This window comes from Tachypleus tridentatus, chromosome 1 (genome assembly GCF_004210375.1).
Source record: "Tachypleus tridentatus isolate NWPU-2018 chromosome 1, ASM421037v1, whole genome shotgun sequence".
Lineage (NCBI taxonomy): Eukaryota > Metazoa > Arthropoda > Merostomata > Xiphosura > Limulidae > Tachypleus > Tachypleus tridentatus.
In genome coordinates this window covers 114,431,147-114,445,813 of record NC_134825.1, presented here as the reverse complement: position 1 = coordinate 114,445,813, position 14,667 = coordinate 114,431,147, and the positions used below count along the sequence as shown (strand labels likewise).

General features: G+C 34.9%; 1 protein-coding gene across 1 annotated transcript in view; it reads right to left on the bottom strand.

The window, feature by feature from the left end:
• Positions 1-1,283: 1,283 nt before the first annotated feature.
• The window catches only part of LOC143258686 (vacuolar protein sorting-associated protein 4-like), a 29,196-nt gene continuing 15,812 nt past the window's right edge, over positions 1,284-14,667 (bottom strand). Inside the window, exons 7-13 of the mRNA XM_076518104.1 lie at positions 13,692-13,840; positions 12,849-12,930; positions 9,798-9,929; positions 9,046-9,133; positions 8,629-8,769; positions 4,794-4,913; positions 1,284-2,189 (exon numbers count right to left, since the gene is read on the bottom strand). Coding sequence (XP_076374219.1) covers positions 4,812-4,913; positions 8,629-8,769; positions 9,046-9,133; positions 9,798-9,929; positions 12,849-12,930; positions 13,692-13,840 — 694 coding nt within the window. The 3' untranslated portion in view covers positions 1,284-2,189; positions 4,794-4,811. The remainder of the gene's footprint in view (positions 2,190-4,793; positions 4,914-8,628; positions 8,770-9,045; positions 9,134-9,797; positions 9,930-12,848; positions 12,931-13,691; positions 13,841-14,667) is intronic.

Genomic DNA, 14,667 nt, shown 5'->3' with positions numbered 1-14,667 from the left:
ACATCAAAAGACTTATCTACTTGTTGGAGATAGAAATACATAAAGTAAAAACTACTACCTTTTACACTATATTTCATGTTTAAGTTGTCTTGGTAACTGTTAAGTTCCCACAGTAATAACTACTTTAGTTATTAATTATTAACTGACATAACATTATGAAATGTATTATATCTTCTCTGTAATTAATACAAATAATACAGTTACTGTACTCAGGACCATACATACACAAGTACAAATATTTCCAAAACCACGTATGTAACTGTAGGGATGACATTTGTATCATTTCTATGTAATAGAACAGGTACACAGTGCAGTAGGACTTTTAACAGACAAATATGATAAATTAAACTCGACTGTGGCACGTGCATATATATACATATATTGTTATATGTTAATTCTATTAAGTCAGTATGATACAAATGCCATCCATATAATTGCTCTTTTGAAAAGGTTTTCTAATACTGTTTCAGTAGGCATAGGAAAGTTACATTCATAACAAAGTCCTAAATGCAACAAGGATCCAAATCCAATAAATATTGTTTATCTATTATTGGCTCATAATGCCCGTTTCACCCTTTTATTAAGCCTGTTTAAAGCAATATCGTATCTCTGGAAGAAAACTAACTTCAAGGCATAATAACATTTTTTAAAATTTCAACTACAACTAATTATTAATATTTATAACACCAGATACGTTGTTTGAAACTGTATCATCACAGTTAAACTGGTTGACACCACTGTTTTGGTTCTTTAGTTGTAATAAAAAAAAACACACCAAGAAATTCAAACATTTTACTTTGATATTTACAGACATTCCTAGAACTTGTGACTCAATCATTACATAGATACTGTTATAAAAGGTAACACTTTATAATATTGTAAAGTTTTGATGACCTATTGAAGAGATATTTAAAATAATCATCCCAACATGAACAGCATTACCACCTGTCTGATATATCATACATTGTATGAACATGCATGTAACAATGTCTGTGTTCTAGCAACCTTTATCCAACTTTTACATTTGGTTAGTACACCAACCTGTTGTTTATAATACACGTTATGAGTTTGCTCTTTTATCACATTCCACTGTCCTCAGAAGGTAATATTACATACTGAAATCGCATAGCGTACCATCTAGAGCTTCTGCCATTGAGAAACAAAAACACGTTGGTAGAGTTTGAGTATGGTAAGATAGATAAAGCACTGGCCGAGACAAACTGTTACCTGAATTAACGTTACACTAAATATTACTCTGGCACAATAGTAGATGAAATCCAAACTCCAACTACACAAGTTTTATTTCAAATTTTAACAATAAAATACATAGGCACACCTTACCAATATTTACAATGGAGGATACATTTGTAAGAGGCCACAACGAAAAAGACAGCTAGTTGAAAGAAAAGTGTTGTTTATTTCAGTCACACGCATAAAGTATTAATACCATGTGTTTTTAAATGTTTGATGAAAGTGAATGGTTTCTGTTTTAATACATGACATACCTACATCAAATAAAGTTACTTGTTTTCAACTAGTTATTCCTTGCACTTTATCTTAAAACTACCAACATCTGAATATTAAAACTTTAATATACTCTCGACTTGATTATCTGTCATACATTATTCATTTGAACTGTTTATACTTACACAAACATTTAACTAAGCAGAAAAATCCATATTCTTTAAAACAGGCAGAATCATCCAATGTGCTTTACTTACTTCAATTCATTTAACAATGTTTTTTGTTATCTTACAGACTATGGTTAGGTAAAGACACTAATAACCGTATTTCGTGGAGAAAACACCGTGCTACGGGCTGTGTAGTTTTTATGGGCACTGCAGTTTTGAACTGAAGAAACGAACCAGTAGGAATACATTGCAGAATGTGAGAAAACACTTGTCATTCGTAACAGAATTTAAATGAACGTGTCTCACTAAAAACTTATTTCTGATTCATGAGTTGCACTGAATAATCTAATTATTCAAGCAAATGAGAGTTATAGCTAAAATACAATAAATTCTTATTCCTGAAAAAATCCAACTGACAAACTTGGAAAGGAAGTATATAAAACATTCAGTAGAAGATCAAATCATTTTCTCATAAAAGGATTCTCTTCTTCTCTGGTCTTCCTGCTGTCTTCATGTTAATTTCTCCACAATAAAATGTAAAACAAACTTTCAATTGGACTGTAAGAAAGAGAAATGATCAAAATATGATGCAAAAATAATTAAAAATCATGAATATACTAAATTATTCCAAGACAATGGCTTTGGTGCCATCTTACCTGTAATTCTGCACTAGTTATTAAATCAGTTTTTACAGTAGAGAATGCTCGAATATTTTAAATCACAAGTACCTACGAGATTTACTAATTTGATTTTCAACAATTTCTTTTGTAAACACTATTACTAACAAATAGTTGTAGTAAGAAAAGCGTGTGTGACTCACTGGGTTTGTGGCTGGTTCAAATTCAACTTGGCTTCAGTTTTCTCTTCTAATAAGAGTGCTAAGATATTCCACATATTAATCTGTTTTAGCTGAAGGTGTTTCCTCTACTTAGTTATTTAACTGAGAATTACTTTTGTACTTACTGTTCATACTCTAAGTGCTACAAAGTTACTACGACATTCCCTCAAAGGTGTACCACTGTCATCTATTTTACATAAAACTACAGAACGTACTTAAGATTGTGAGTTGACATTAATGTTGAAGGGTTAAATTAGTCTTAAAGTATGTTAACATTCTGCCAGCACGTGCACCTTACACGTTTTGATTTTCATTACAATAACTTTGTTTTGGCAACACATCCATGCAGATTTATGTTGGATGTTGTTCTACCAACTTGGCTAGTAGATGGGTCTCTCGAATATTTATGACACAGTCTTCCAGCATTTGTTTGCCTTTCAATAGTTTCATTTCACATCAAACAATCTTGTGCGTCTACCGTGGGAATTCTGAGAGTTGCACGTCTCCACTGTCCCACTCGGAGATCTCTTTCAAGGGTTCCTCCACTCCCGAATAATTACTATGTAGTTCTAATCTTTTTTTAACCCTTCAATAATGCTACGTAACACAAATTTTGTTCCTGGATGGTGTGTGTTATTTCTTAATTGCTTATGTTGTAAAAGTACAGAAAATGACCATTATTCTCTTCAAACTTTGACTTTGTGACCTGGATAATGAAATTTAGAAATTAACCTATTTTCTATGTAAAAACGGACAAATTAGCACATTTTCATTTACATAAGGTCTGAACAAAACAACATACGAATCAAGATTTACATGTATTTATACTAAAGTTATACAATAATGTTTAGAGGTGAGTAGTTTTTTGAGATTTGTGACTGTAATGTAAATCACTTTCACGTATCAGCCCCTAAATATGGTCTCCCACCATGTTTTCGTTATACGCCCCCAGGTCACAAAAGTAAAGTTTGAAGAGAAAAACAGATCTTTTACATTTACTTTAGGCATAAACAATTGGGAAATAACACTTTCTGTCCAGGAACAATAAAAAGTTAAAATTCTGTTATCAATGGAGTCCAAAGGTGTGTTTAACACTTTTTTATTCACTGTTTGTGAATCACTGATGGTTATTTTCACATTCTGTGAATAACACAGAGGTTATATTAACAAATATCAACAAAATAGCACACGTGCTAAACAAAAAACATTAGGTTTTGAATTAGCTGTAGCACAACATCTCGCAGAATGGCTCTGACTTCCTTCCCTCAAAGTACAAACTTTTAGCTCATAACTCTGTCGTCTCTTGACTGATTGAAGATCTAATTACAGTTTTATGCTCAAGTTAAACACATCTGTTTGATGTATTAGATCACACCCAAGGTCTTACAAATTAATTTACTCTTAATATTGCTTAAAATAATTTCAGTTTGAGGGTAAGGTAGTAGAGATTATGATGAGCAATATTATAACTTAATAATAACTAACAGTAACATATATAATAATAATTTACTGCTTCAAAACTAATAATTAACTGAATGAGGTACAATTTTTATGGAGTATTGGGAGTTAACAAAAATACCTCATATATACTTAAAAACGACTGGTATGGTTAGAGAAAGCACTATGTAAAGGAGCGAACAATGTTTTGACCTTTTTCGGTCATTGTCAGGTTTACAAAGAAAGAAAGAGGTAACTGACCGATAGCTGACCACATGTTTGAAGGCGATTGTGTAACTGAGAGTAGGAATGTAGAGGGCATGCTTAGATGTTTGATTATATTTATTAATATAGGTATAAAGATGCTCCTTTGTATTGGTTTATTTTGGGCTCGAATTGTTGTACGAGGCTTCTTTGATTTTGCATTTGTTTATGTTTGTTTCTTTATTTAGTATTTGGGTGTTTTCTATGGTTATGTTGTGTTTATATGATATGCAGTGTTTGAAAACGTGTGAAGTTGACTTTTTATGTTCTTTGAATCTGGTTTCCATTTTTCTACTTCTTTCACCAATATAAAAGTCGTGGAAGTTATCACATTGTATTTTATAAATAATGTTGGTGTGGTGTTTGTCAGTGTAGTTTTTTACACAGTACAGACCTTAGTTTTGTGCCTGGTTTTTCGACCAAAGAAGGGTGAAACATTATTCACTCCTCTACACAAAGAAATGTTCCCAACTCATACCAGCCGTTTTTACATATTTTTCTCTACAAGTGGGTTTTCTCATCATCATTGATTAAAAATACCTCATATCTCACAGAAATGTTCCAGATAAAACTGTACAACATCACTAATATAAACATGAAATAATTCTAAGAGACAAACTTACTTCATATGCATGTCTTCGCTAACCTTCCTGTCCAAAATCTTCCATAAAAGATTTAAGTTTTATCAAGTCTCCATCATTAACCGTGGGTTTTGAATTAGCCAAAGATAATAAAACATCACTCTGGAAATTATAAAAAAATATAAAAGAAATCAGTCTAAACCTAAATCAGGGTGCAATGATATATCATTGTGAAAATATACAGAAGAGTTGGGTGAAATCCAAAGTTTAAATCCACTTCTGATGGCGACTCTCATGTGTTCACAGCCATGTATTTGTAAATAGGTGGCTTTACAGTTAGCACAAGTATGTTGTAGAAAACCAACGAATGTAAGGGTGGAGGTAAAATATGTTAAGTTTTAAAAGAATTACTGATACAAATTCATAATTTGAAGACAATATGGAGTTTAATGTTGGGAAGAAAGACTGGGAAGTAGCTTATTGAATTGGATTTTAACCGTAAGACTGTTTTCACAGTAAGGATGTTTGATTTTTGAATTTCGCAAAAAACTACTTGAGGGCTATCTGCACTAGCCGTCCCTAATTTAGCAGTGTAAGACTAGAAGGAAGGCAGCTAGTCATCACCACCCACCCCTAACTCTTGGGCTACTCTTTTACCAACGAATTGTGGGAATGACCATCACATTATAATGCCCCCACGGTTGAAAGGGCGAGCATGATTGGCGCAACGTGGATGCAAACCTGCAATTCTCAGATTACGAGTCGCACGCCTTAACACGCTTGGCCATGCTGGGCCTCAAATGTGTGTGTTTTCTTATAGCAAAGCCACATCAGGCTATCTGCTGATCCCACCCAGGGGAATCGAACCCCTGATTTTAGCGTTGTAAACCCTGAGACTTACAGCTGTACTGTTGGGGGGGGGGGCTTTTAGAAGGAATTTGTAACATGATTGGATATATTATTTGGACTGTTTTCTTAGTAAGATTTGATTTGTTTTGAATTTAATGCAGAGCTACATTAGAAATAACTGCTCTAGCTGTCCCTAATTTAGCAGTGATAGACTAGAGGGAAGGCAGTGGGTGGGTTTGATAATGTAACACCCTCAGAGATGAAAGGACAAAGCTTAGAAAGAAAGTTACATGTTAGGCTTCCAAGTAAGGATGAACCCTTACCATGTTAAATAGAAGATATTTTTAGGCTAAGTTTAGTTTGAATGGTTTTGGCAGAAGAATTTCAAATTAACAAGTTTTCTTGCTGTAAGAGAAAGCACCAAATCTGTTGTTTTGTTTTTGAACCTGAATGTCAAGAAAAGGAAGTGAATTTTATATTATGGTGTTAAAAAGTTAGGACACCCTATGAAAGCCTGTGTAGTTTTGTAACATTTTTGATATATAGATATTTAATCTCAATTTCAACAATACTGAGAGATTATAGGAATATAACTAAACAATTAAAACTGAAGAAAAGACTTTTCAAGATTTTCTGTAAATGTAATTCTACAAAAATGCATATTCTACCTGAGGAAAAAGTTAGGACACCCCCACATTTATTCCCACTTAAAATGGCTTAACTCACACACAGGTGTATCACACCAGGTGCACATGATTAGAAGATCGTTACTTAGCATTTTGAATGAGGCTTGCCCTATTTAAACCTCAGACATTCAGTTTGGTGTGCTCCTGACTGTTGAAGTGAGAGTGAGCAACATGGTGAGAGCAAAAGAGCTGTCTGAGGCCTTCAAAAAGAAAATTGTAGCAGCTGATGAGTCTGGTAAGAGATTTAAAAAGATCCCAAAAGATTTTGAAATCAGCCATTCCACTGTCCGGAAAACAGTCAGCACGTGGAGGTCTTTCAAAACAACTGCCAAAATGCCCAGGTCTGGTCGTCCAAGCAAGTTCACCCCGAGAGCAGATTGCAAGATGCTAAAAGAGGTCTCCAAACACCGTAACATGTCATCACAGGACCTACAGCAGGCTCTGGCTACTGTTAATATGAAAGTGCATGTCTCTACAATCAGAAAGAGACTGCACAAGTTTAACTTGCATGGGAGGTGTGCAAGGAGAAAACCTTTGCTCTCTAAGAGAAACATCAAGGCCACACTGAAGTTTGCCAGAATGAATGTAGACAAAGACCAGGACTTCTGGAATAATGTTCTTTGGACAGATGAGTCCAAAATTGAATTATTTGGACACCATAACAGAGGCCATGTTTGGCATAAACCAAATACAGCATTCCAGGAAATGAACCTCATACCAACTGTGAAGCATGGAGGTGGAGGTGTCATGGTTTGGGATTGCTTTGCTGCAGCAGGACCTGGACAGCTCACAATCATAGAATCCACCATGCATTCTACTGTGTATCAGAGGGTGCTTGAGGAACATGTGAGTCCATCTGTAAGAAAATTAAAGCTGAAGCAGAACTGGACCCTGCAACATGACAATGACCGAAAACATACCAGTATATCCACCAAGGACTGGCTGAAAACTAAGAAATGAAGAATCCTGGAATGGCCGAGTCAGAGCCCAGATCTTAATTCCCTTGAGATGCTGTGGGGTGACTTGAAACGGGCTGTACATGCAAGAAACCCCTCAAACATCTCACAGCTGAAAGAATTCTGCATTGAGGAGTGGAGCAAACTTTCTTCAGACCAATGTCAGAGACTGGTAGATGGCTACAAGAAGCGTCTCACTGCAGTTATTTCAGTCAAAGGGGTAACATTAGCTATTAGGGGATAGTGTGTCCTAACTTTTTCCTTAGTTAGAATATGCATTTTTGTAAAATTACATTTACAGAAGATCATGAAAAGTATTTTCTTCAGTTTTAATTGTTTAGTTATATTCCTATAATCTCTCAGTATTGTTAAAATTGAGATCAAATATCTATATATCCAAAAATGTTACAAAAATACACAGGCCTTCATAGGGTGTCCTAACTTTTTCACATTATTGTATGTTTGTACTAAAAATGTATCATTTACACAACTTCTGTTGAGATCAGGCTCAACATCAGAAGGACTTGTTCAGTCATGCGTGCTCATGGTGATAAAGATGTCAGCTAGTAATGGTACTAATATTTAATCAGATTCCAAGCTTCCTCAGACACTTGTTCTTCCTCACCTTGGTATTGTCTTCAGGTCGTCACTTCACATCAGTAACTTCTTGAGAAGAGAACCCATTTTATCTTTGTCCTTACATTCAAAGGTCACATATAAATATACATGTGGTAGCTGTAAAGCCACCTACCTAGGCCACACTTCTTAGTACGCTCCTTGGAACACCCTGGAGTTTCTAGCACAACTAGATTTAAACTTAAGACGTACCTCAAAGTGTTTTATCCATGATATCACTGATTATGTATTTAAATTTTAAAGTTCTGAAATGCAGAAAGGGTAATGAATTGTGTCACATAAAATAATAGTAAAGTTTGTATCTTTCTCTACACTTTAAAGTAGCACTAAAATAAAACTAATTCCTCAAAGAATCAATACTAAACCTTGTTAAGTAATTTAAACATGTCAAATAACTGTGCTTTCTTTTAAAATACAAACACAAATTAGTTTGAAAACAACTGTGTCCTTTGGATGACACTGACGACCACGGTCACAGCATCTTCGTCTCAGCAGCTGGTTCCAATACAGAATGGAAAAAAACATGGAACACCTGTATCATATTTTATACAAACTTGCTGTTTCTATCTACATTTCTAGTAATGCAGTCTCAACAGATGCATAAATTAAGAAAAGGACATTGTAGTGCATTAGTCTTAACTAGATGCATATCTCCCTGTTCAATCTTATCATTCAAAACGCTCCAGATGAAGTTAATTTAACATGTAATTGTAAAGTTTTATTGATACTGAATTTTATCATCCACATTACCATGGTAACCACTGGCTCCAACAGTTTCTCTCCAGGTACATTCATCCAAGACATCTCAATGGCCCCAGGAGAGCCAGGTGAACAAGGGGTCAACAAATCATCAATAATCTGGTTGGGATCACTTCTAGATGGTCCCCTTACCTGAGTACACAAAAAAGTTCATCCATTATTTATGTTTTATGGCCCCAAGATTCAGTATGATATATAGCATCATATCCAGACATGAACAAAAGTGTCTAACAAGTTAAAAGTAGTTAGAAGAATATTTACAGTTTAACCAGTTGGGAGATAAACACTGTTGACAGTCTTCAATACACACCAGAAAGAGAGATGTGCCACATCCATACAAAATACACATTTTAAATGCCTTGCAACTGTATTATTATTGGAGTTCCAAAGATACTATTAAAAGATTACCCTGCGAAAGTGGGTGGCTGTTTGGACTTTCCTGACAGGCTGCATCAGAGCATCTCTCACAAGGACTGAAATGTCAGCTCCAGAATAGCTGTAGGGAAGAAGTGTTGTGAGAAGGGTTACACATTTTCACCTATATCTTAATGTTAGATATTCTACAATGTCTTTCTCTACAGCTGCTTTCAAACACAACTATTAAGCTCAGCTGAGTACATCTTGCCAAGTTGAATGTAAAGTGTCTTTGAAATTTGGAAAGGTATCAGGACATGGGGGAAGATCGAGGGCTAGTTCTCCATGAATTTCAATAGGCTACATTTTCCCCCCCCAATATGAACTGATAATTACTATTAAAGGTTTAACTCTTCCATACATCATTATTATTTAATGGATATCTTAACTAGTACTCCTGTATTTAACTGTTGTCCAGAACATGTTACAGAAATGCAATTATACATTTTTATTCTTGTAAACACTGATCGACTGAATAAAAAAATGCTTTACAAGATAAACTGGGTCTCGTAATATATTATTACGACAAGTAGAAGTAAGTTTAATCATGTTTCACCAACTTATGAATGATGTTCATGCCATAACAATAAACACCAATCCTATGCCTTACCAAAGGATAAAATTTTGGATAACAGATCTTGAAAGTGAAATATCACAATCAGTTATCAACAGCTGTTAATTGTATTTGTATTTACCAAGCTGAACTGTTAATCTCTTAAGTTTCAATTATTCTGTCAAAACCTTACCCATCTGTTTTCTTGGCAAGGATACGGAAATCATCTTCACTTAGTGAATTGGGAGTATTTCCTATGTGCAGCTTGAAGATGTGAAGACGTGCCATTTCTTCTGGTAAGGGGATATAAATTCTCTTCTCAAACCTAAACAAAATTCAACTGTTACTACAACCCTAGGTGAACTTGGAACACATACAGTCAGTCAACTCTTCTGGTAAAAGCAGGGACAGAAATAGTGAAATAAAAGTACATTCACTTAAGGGAAATCTATCAGGAAGATTAAATTATCTCATGTAAAACTGGATTTCCTCATGACTTGTTTTTGATTTAGTCCATGCAATATGTTCCTTTTCATTAGTCATAACTAAAGAAATATGGATGGGCCACACATTCCCATTTGAAAAAGCCAACAAAACAATGAAATTCCTCATGAATACAGAAATATTTCAACCCTTGAAAATGATGTACGTTCTATTCTTATGCCTGAAGTAAACTTAACTCCACGTGAAGATGGAGGGATGAACTCAGCCAGTTATTCTGACAGTAAGATGCAATTTGATTCTCTAATCTAAACAATATAATATTAAGTTTCTGTACACTTAACCCAACTTTTAAATAATCAGTTGCTGTGATACTTATGTTGTCTTGTATAAAACATCTACATTGGTCCTGTATAAAACATGTGTTGTATAAAACACTCTCCATCTATATTTGTCTTGTACAAAACAGATTCCACCTACACTTGTCTTGTATCAAACACGTTCCACCTACACTTGTTTTGTATCAAACACGTTCCACCTACACTTGTCTTGCATCAAACACGTTCCACCTACACTTGTCTTGCATCAAACACGTTCCACCTACACTGGTCTTGCATCAAACCTGTTCCACCTACACTGGTCTTGCATCAAACCCGTTCCACCTACACTCGTCTTGCATCAAACCCGTTCCACCTACACTTGTCTTGCATCAAACCCGTTCCACCTACACTTGTCTTGCATCAAACCCGTTCCACCTACACTTGTCTTGCATCAAACCCGTTCCACCTACACTTGTCTTGTATCAAACACGTTCCACCTACACTTGTCTTGTATCAAATATGTTCTACCTACACTTGTCTTGCATCAAACACGTTCTACCTACACTTGTCTTGCATCAAACACGTTCCATCTACACTTGTCTTGCATCAAACACGTTCCATCTACACTTGTCTTGCATCAAACACGTTCCATCTACACTTGTCTTGCATCAAACACGTTCCATCTACACTTGTCTTGCATCAAACACGTTCCACCTACACTTGTCTTGCATCAAACACGTTCCACCTACACTGGTCTTGCATCAAACCGTTCCACCTACACTGGTCTTGCATCAAACCCGTTCCACCTACACTTGTCTTGCATCAAACCCGTTCCACCTACACTCGTCTTGCATCAAACCCGTTCCACCTACACTTGTCTTGCATCAAACCCGTTCCACCTACACTTGTCTTGCATCAAACCCGTTCCACCTACACTTGTCTTGCATCAAACCCGTTCCACCTACACTTGTCTTGTATCAAACACGTTCCACCTACACTTGTCTTGTATCAAATATGTTCTACCTACACTTGTCTTGCATCAAACACGTTCTACCTACACTTGTCTTGCATCAAACACGTTCCATCTACACTTGTCTTGCATCAAACACGTTCCATCTACACTTGTCTTGCATCAAACACGTTCCATCTACACTTGTCTTGCATCAAACACGTTCCATCTACACTTGTCTTGCATCAAACACGTTCCATCTACACTTGTCTTGCATCAAACACGTTCCATCTACACTTGTCTTGCATCAAACACGTTCCACCTACACTTGTCTTGTATCAAACACATTCCATCTATACTTGTCTTGTACAAAACAGATTCCATCTACACTTGTCTTGCACAAAAGAAATTCCACCTACACTTGTCTTGTACAAAACAGATTCCATCTACACTTGTCTTGCACAAAAGAAATTCCATCTACACTTGTCTTGCACAAAAGAAATTCCATCTACACTTGTCTTGTACATTTTTGATTTGAGAAAGTTAAAATTTACATGAAATCTGGAAAATTACATTTAACCTCAAAGAGTTAAAATTTATTGAAACATACAGTTTTTACCTTTCTGTTTGTTTTGTTTGAAGAGTTTGTTTGTTTAGAATTTCGTGCAAAGCTACATGAAGTCTACCTGTACTAGCCATCTCTAATTTAGCAGTGTGAGACTAGAGAGAAGGCAGCTAGTCATCACCACCCACTGCCCAAGAGTTCTTGGGCTACTTTTTTACCAATGAATAGTGGGATTAACCATCATATTATTATGCCCCCATGAGTGAAAGGGCGAGCATATTTGGTGTGATGGGGATTTGAACCCATAGCCCTCAGATTACAAGTCGATCGCCTTAACCCACCTGGCCATGCCGGGCCCTTTCCTTTCACACATTATGACTTTATTGTGGGCTGTTATTATGATGATAGCACTGTATCCAAAGTGGACTGGCTATATGCAGTGGAAATTATACCACGTTTCTGAAGTGATATATATGACATGATAAAGAAACTGTAGCTTGTAGGAATAAAAAATAAGTCTGAGCTAGCAGTTAGTTCATCAGTAAACATTAACATGTTTAAGACTCAATACTAGCTTTAAAAAATATTTAAAGTACAGAAGTTGTCCTATGAACACTTTAGTACTGATCATACAACAGAAATACTACAATGAAAAACAAATATACCACTAGCATTATGGTAAAACTGTAACTAAAAGTAAACAAATAATCTAACTTATATTAAAGGAATTCTTTATAAGAGAAGGTTGAAACCAGAGGATAGAGTAATAACCAACCAACTGAGATTAACTGGATTATATTTATTAAATGAATTATTTCATTTGTTCAGAAGTGGAGACAGGACTATTATGTTCCTTCTACCTTTAGGGGGACACCCTCATACTTTAGGAAACAAAGAGATAAGTACAGGGTATCCTAACTACCACAGTAAAATTTGCAGGGTTAAAGCCTGTTTCTTACAGTAACTTACCTTCTTCGGATGGCAGCATCTAGGACCCACGGTATATTGGTAGCTCCCAAAACTAGAATTCCATCATTGTCAGTGTTGACACCTAATATGGGCAACATGCAACTAGATTTGCATAAAATTAATTCTATTGATATCAAAACACATCTGTTCGTAGCCTTTTTATAAAGTCCCTCATGAACTTTGCTGACATTTACAATTAGATGTTTTCAAAAGCTATCAAAATATACCTTTTGCTTCTCAGCAAAATAAAAAATTGTTAATTATAGTACAATTTTTTATGTTAAAGACAATAAAGAGAGAACAGTAGAATGCAAAGACGTGATATGTGTGTGTGTGTGTGTGTGTGTGAACGACATGTAACTTATCTTTGGTCTGCCGATACGGCTATGATAAAATGTTACTGGTAAGTATACGTAGCAGTTAGCTAATGTTTTATTCCAGCTACATGTTCACGTATTTTTTACTCCAAGTATTTTTATTAACCCTATTTTCAAATCTTACTTGTCAGGTACTAGTGAAACTTGTTCTCATAGACTGAATGTTCTTTTCAATTTTTGTAAAACACAATATTAATTTTATCAATACAAATTACAAGGTATTTACTATATCTTGCAATATAATACACCAACTACAAAAAGATATATATCACTTCATGTTTGGGTCAATGAGTTATGAAAAACTCATTGAAACTTTGGTTGTCATTTTCAGTGGACATTAATATTTAAATTCATTAGATATATTACACACAGAATTTATCAGACAAAGCCATACATGTGTTCTAATATGCATTATATTTCTAGTGGAAAATTTAAAAATTCAGTTCAAATTTTTGGTTTCTAATACCTTGCATCTGTACAAGAAATTCAGTTTTGATTCTTCTAGCCGACTCCGATTCATTGTCTGATCGTGAACTACAGAGGGAATCAATTTCGTCTATAAAAATTATGCTTGGTTTATCTTGACGAGCTATTTCAAACAGATTTTTCACCAGCCTGTTAAAAAAATGAAACAGAAACAGACATTAAAGTTTCATGCTGCAATATTAACAACAGATGGAGCTCCGACTTGAGAATTTTTATACAAAAACTGGACGTTTAGTTCAACAAAAATAGACTTAACGGATACTTGGACTTGTTGTTATTCATGCATTAACTGTTAGAAATATTTGAATGTCAGTTCCAAAAGCCAAGACTGTATAAAAGTAACAAAAAAATAATGCCAAAAAGATGGATTATTACCAGCATGGAATTTCATAGTGAACAGAAGTGTAAAAATCATGTTACTCAGAACCTACTTCTAATATGTCAAAATATACACATCAAAGTATCTTTAAAGTTTTATATGTGTAAGGGTGAATTGAAGATAAAGAAGTAACTGGAAAGATATTAATAAATGTCAGCTCCACAGAATGAAAACTAAACAACATTTTTCTTTGAAGAATAAAAAATAAAACTAATGCTAATAAATGTACACAAATTATTTGAACTACTTATAAATAAAGCAAACATGAAATGAAGGTTTCTTACAATACCAACAGTTTGATTACAAGTTGCACTAGGATAAATGAAAACATTGAGGAAGAGTTTCCTGCAATACCAACAGTTTAACTAAATGTTGCACTAGGATAAATGAAGACATTGAGGGAGGGTTTCCTACAATACCAACAGTTTAACTAAATGTTGCACCAGGATAAATGAAAACATTGAGGAAGAGTTTCCTGCAATTCCAACAGTTTAACTAAATGTTGCACTAGGATAAATGAAGACATTGAGGAAGGGTTTCCAACAATACCAACAGTTTAACTAAATGTTGCACCAGG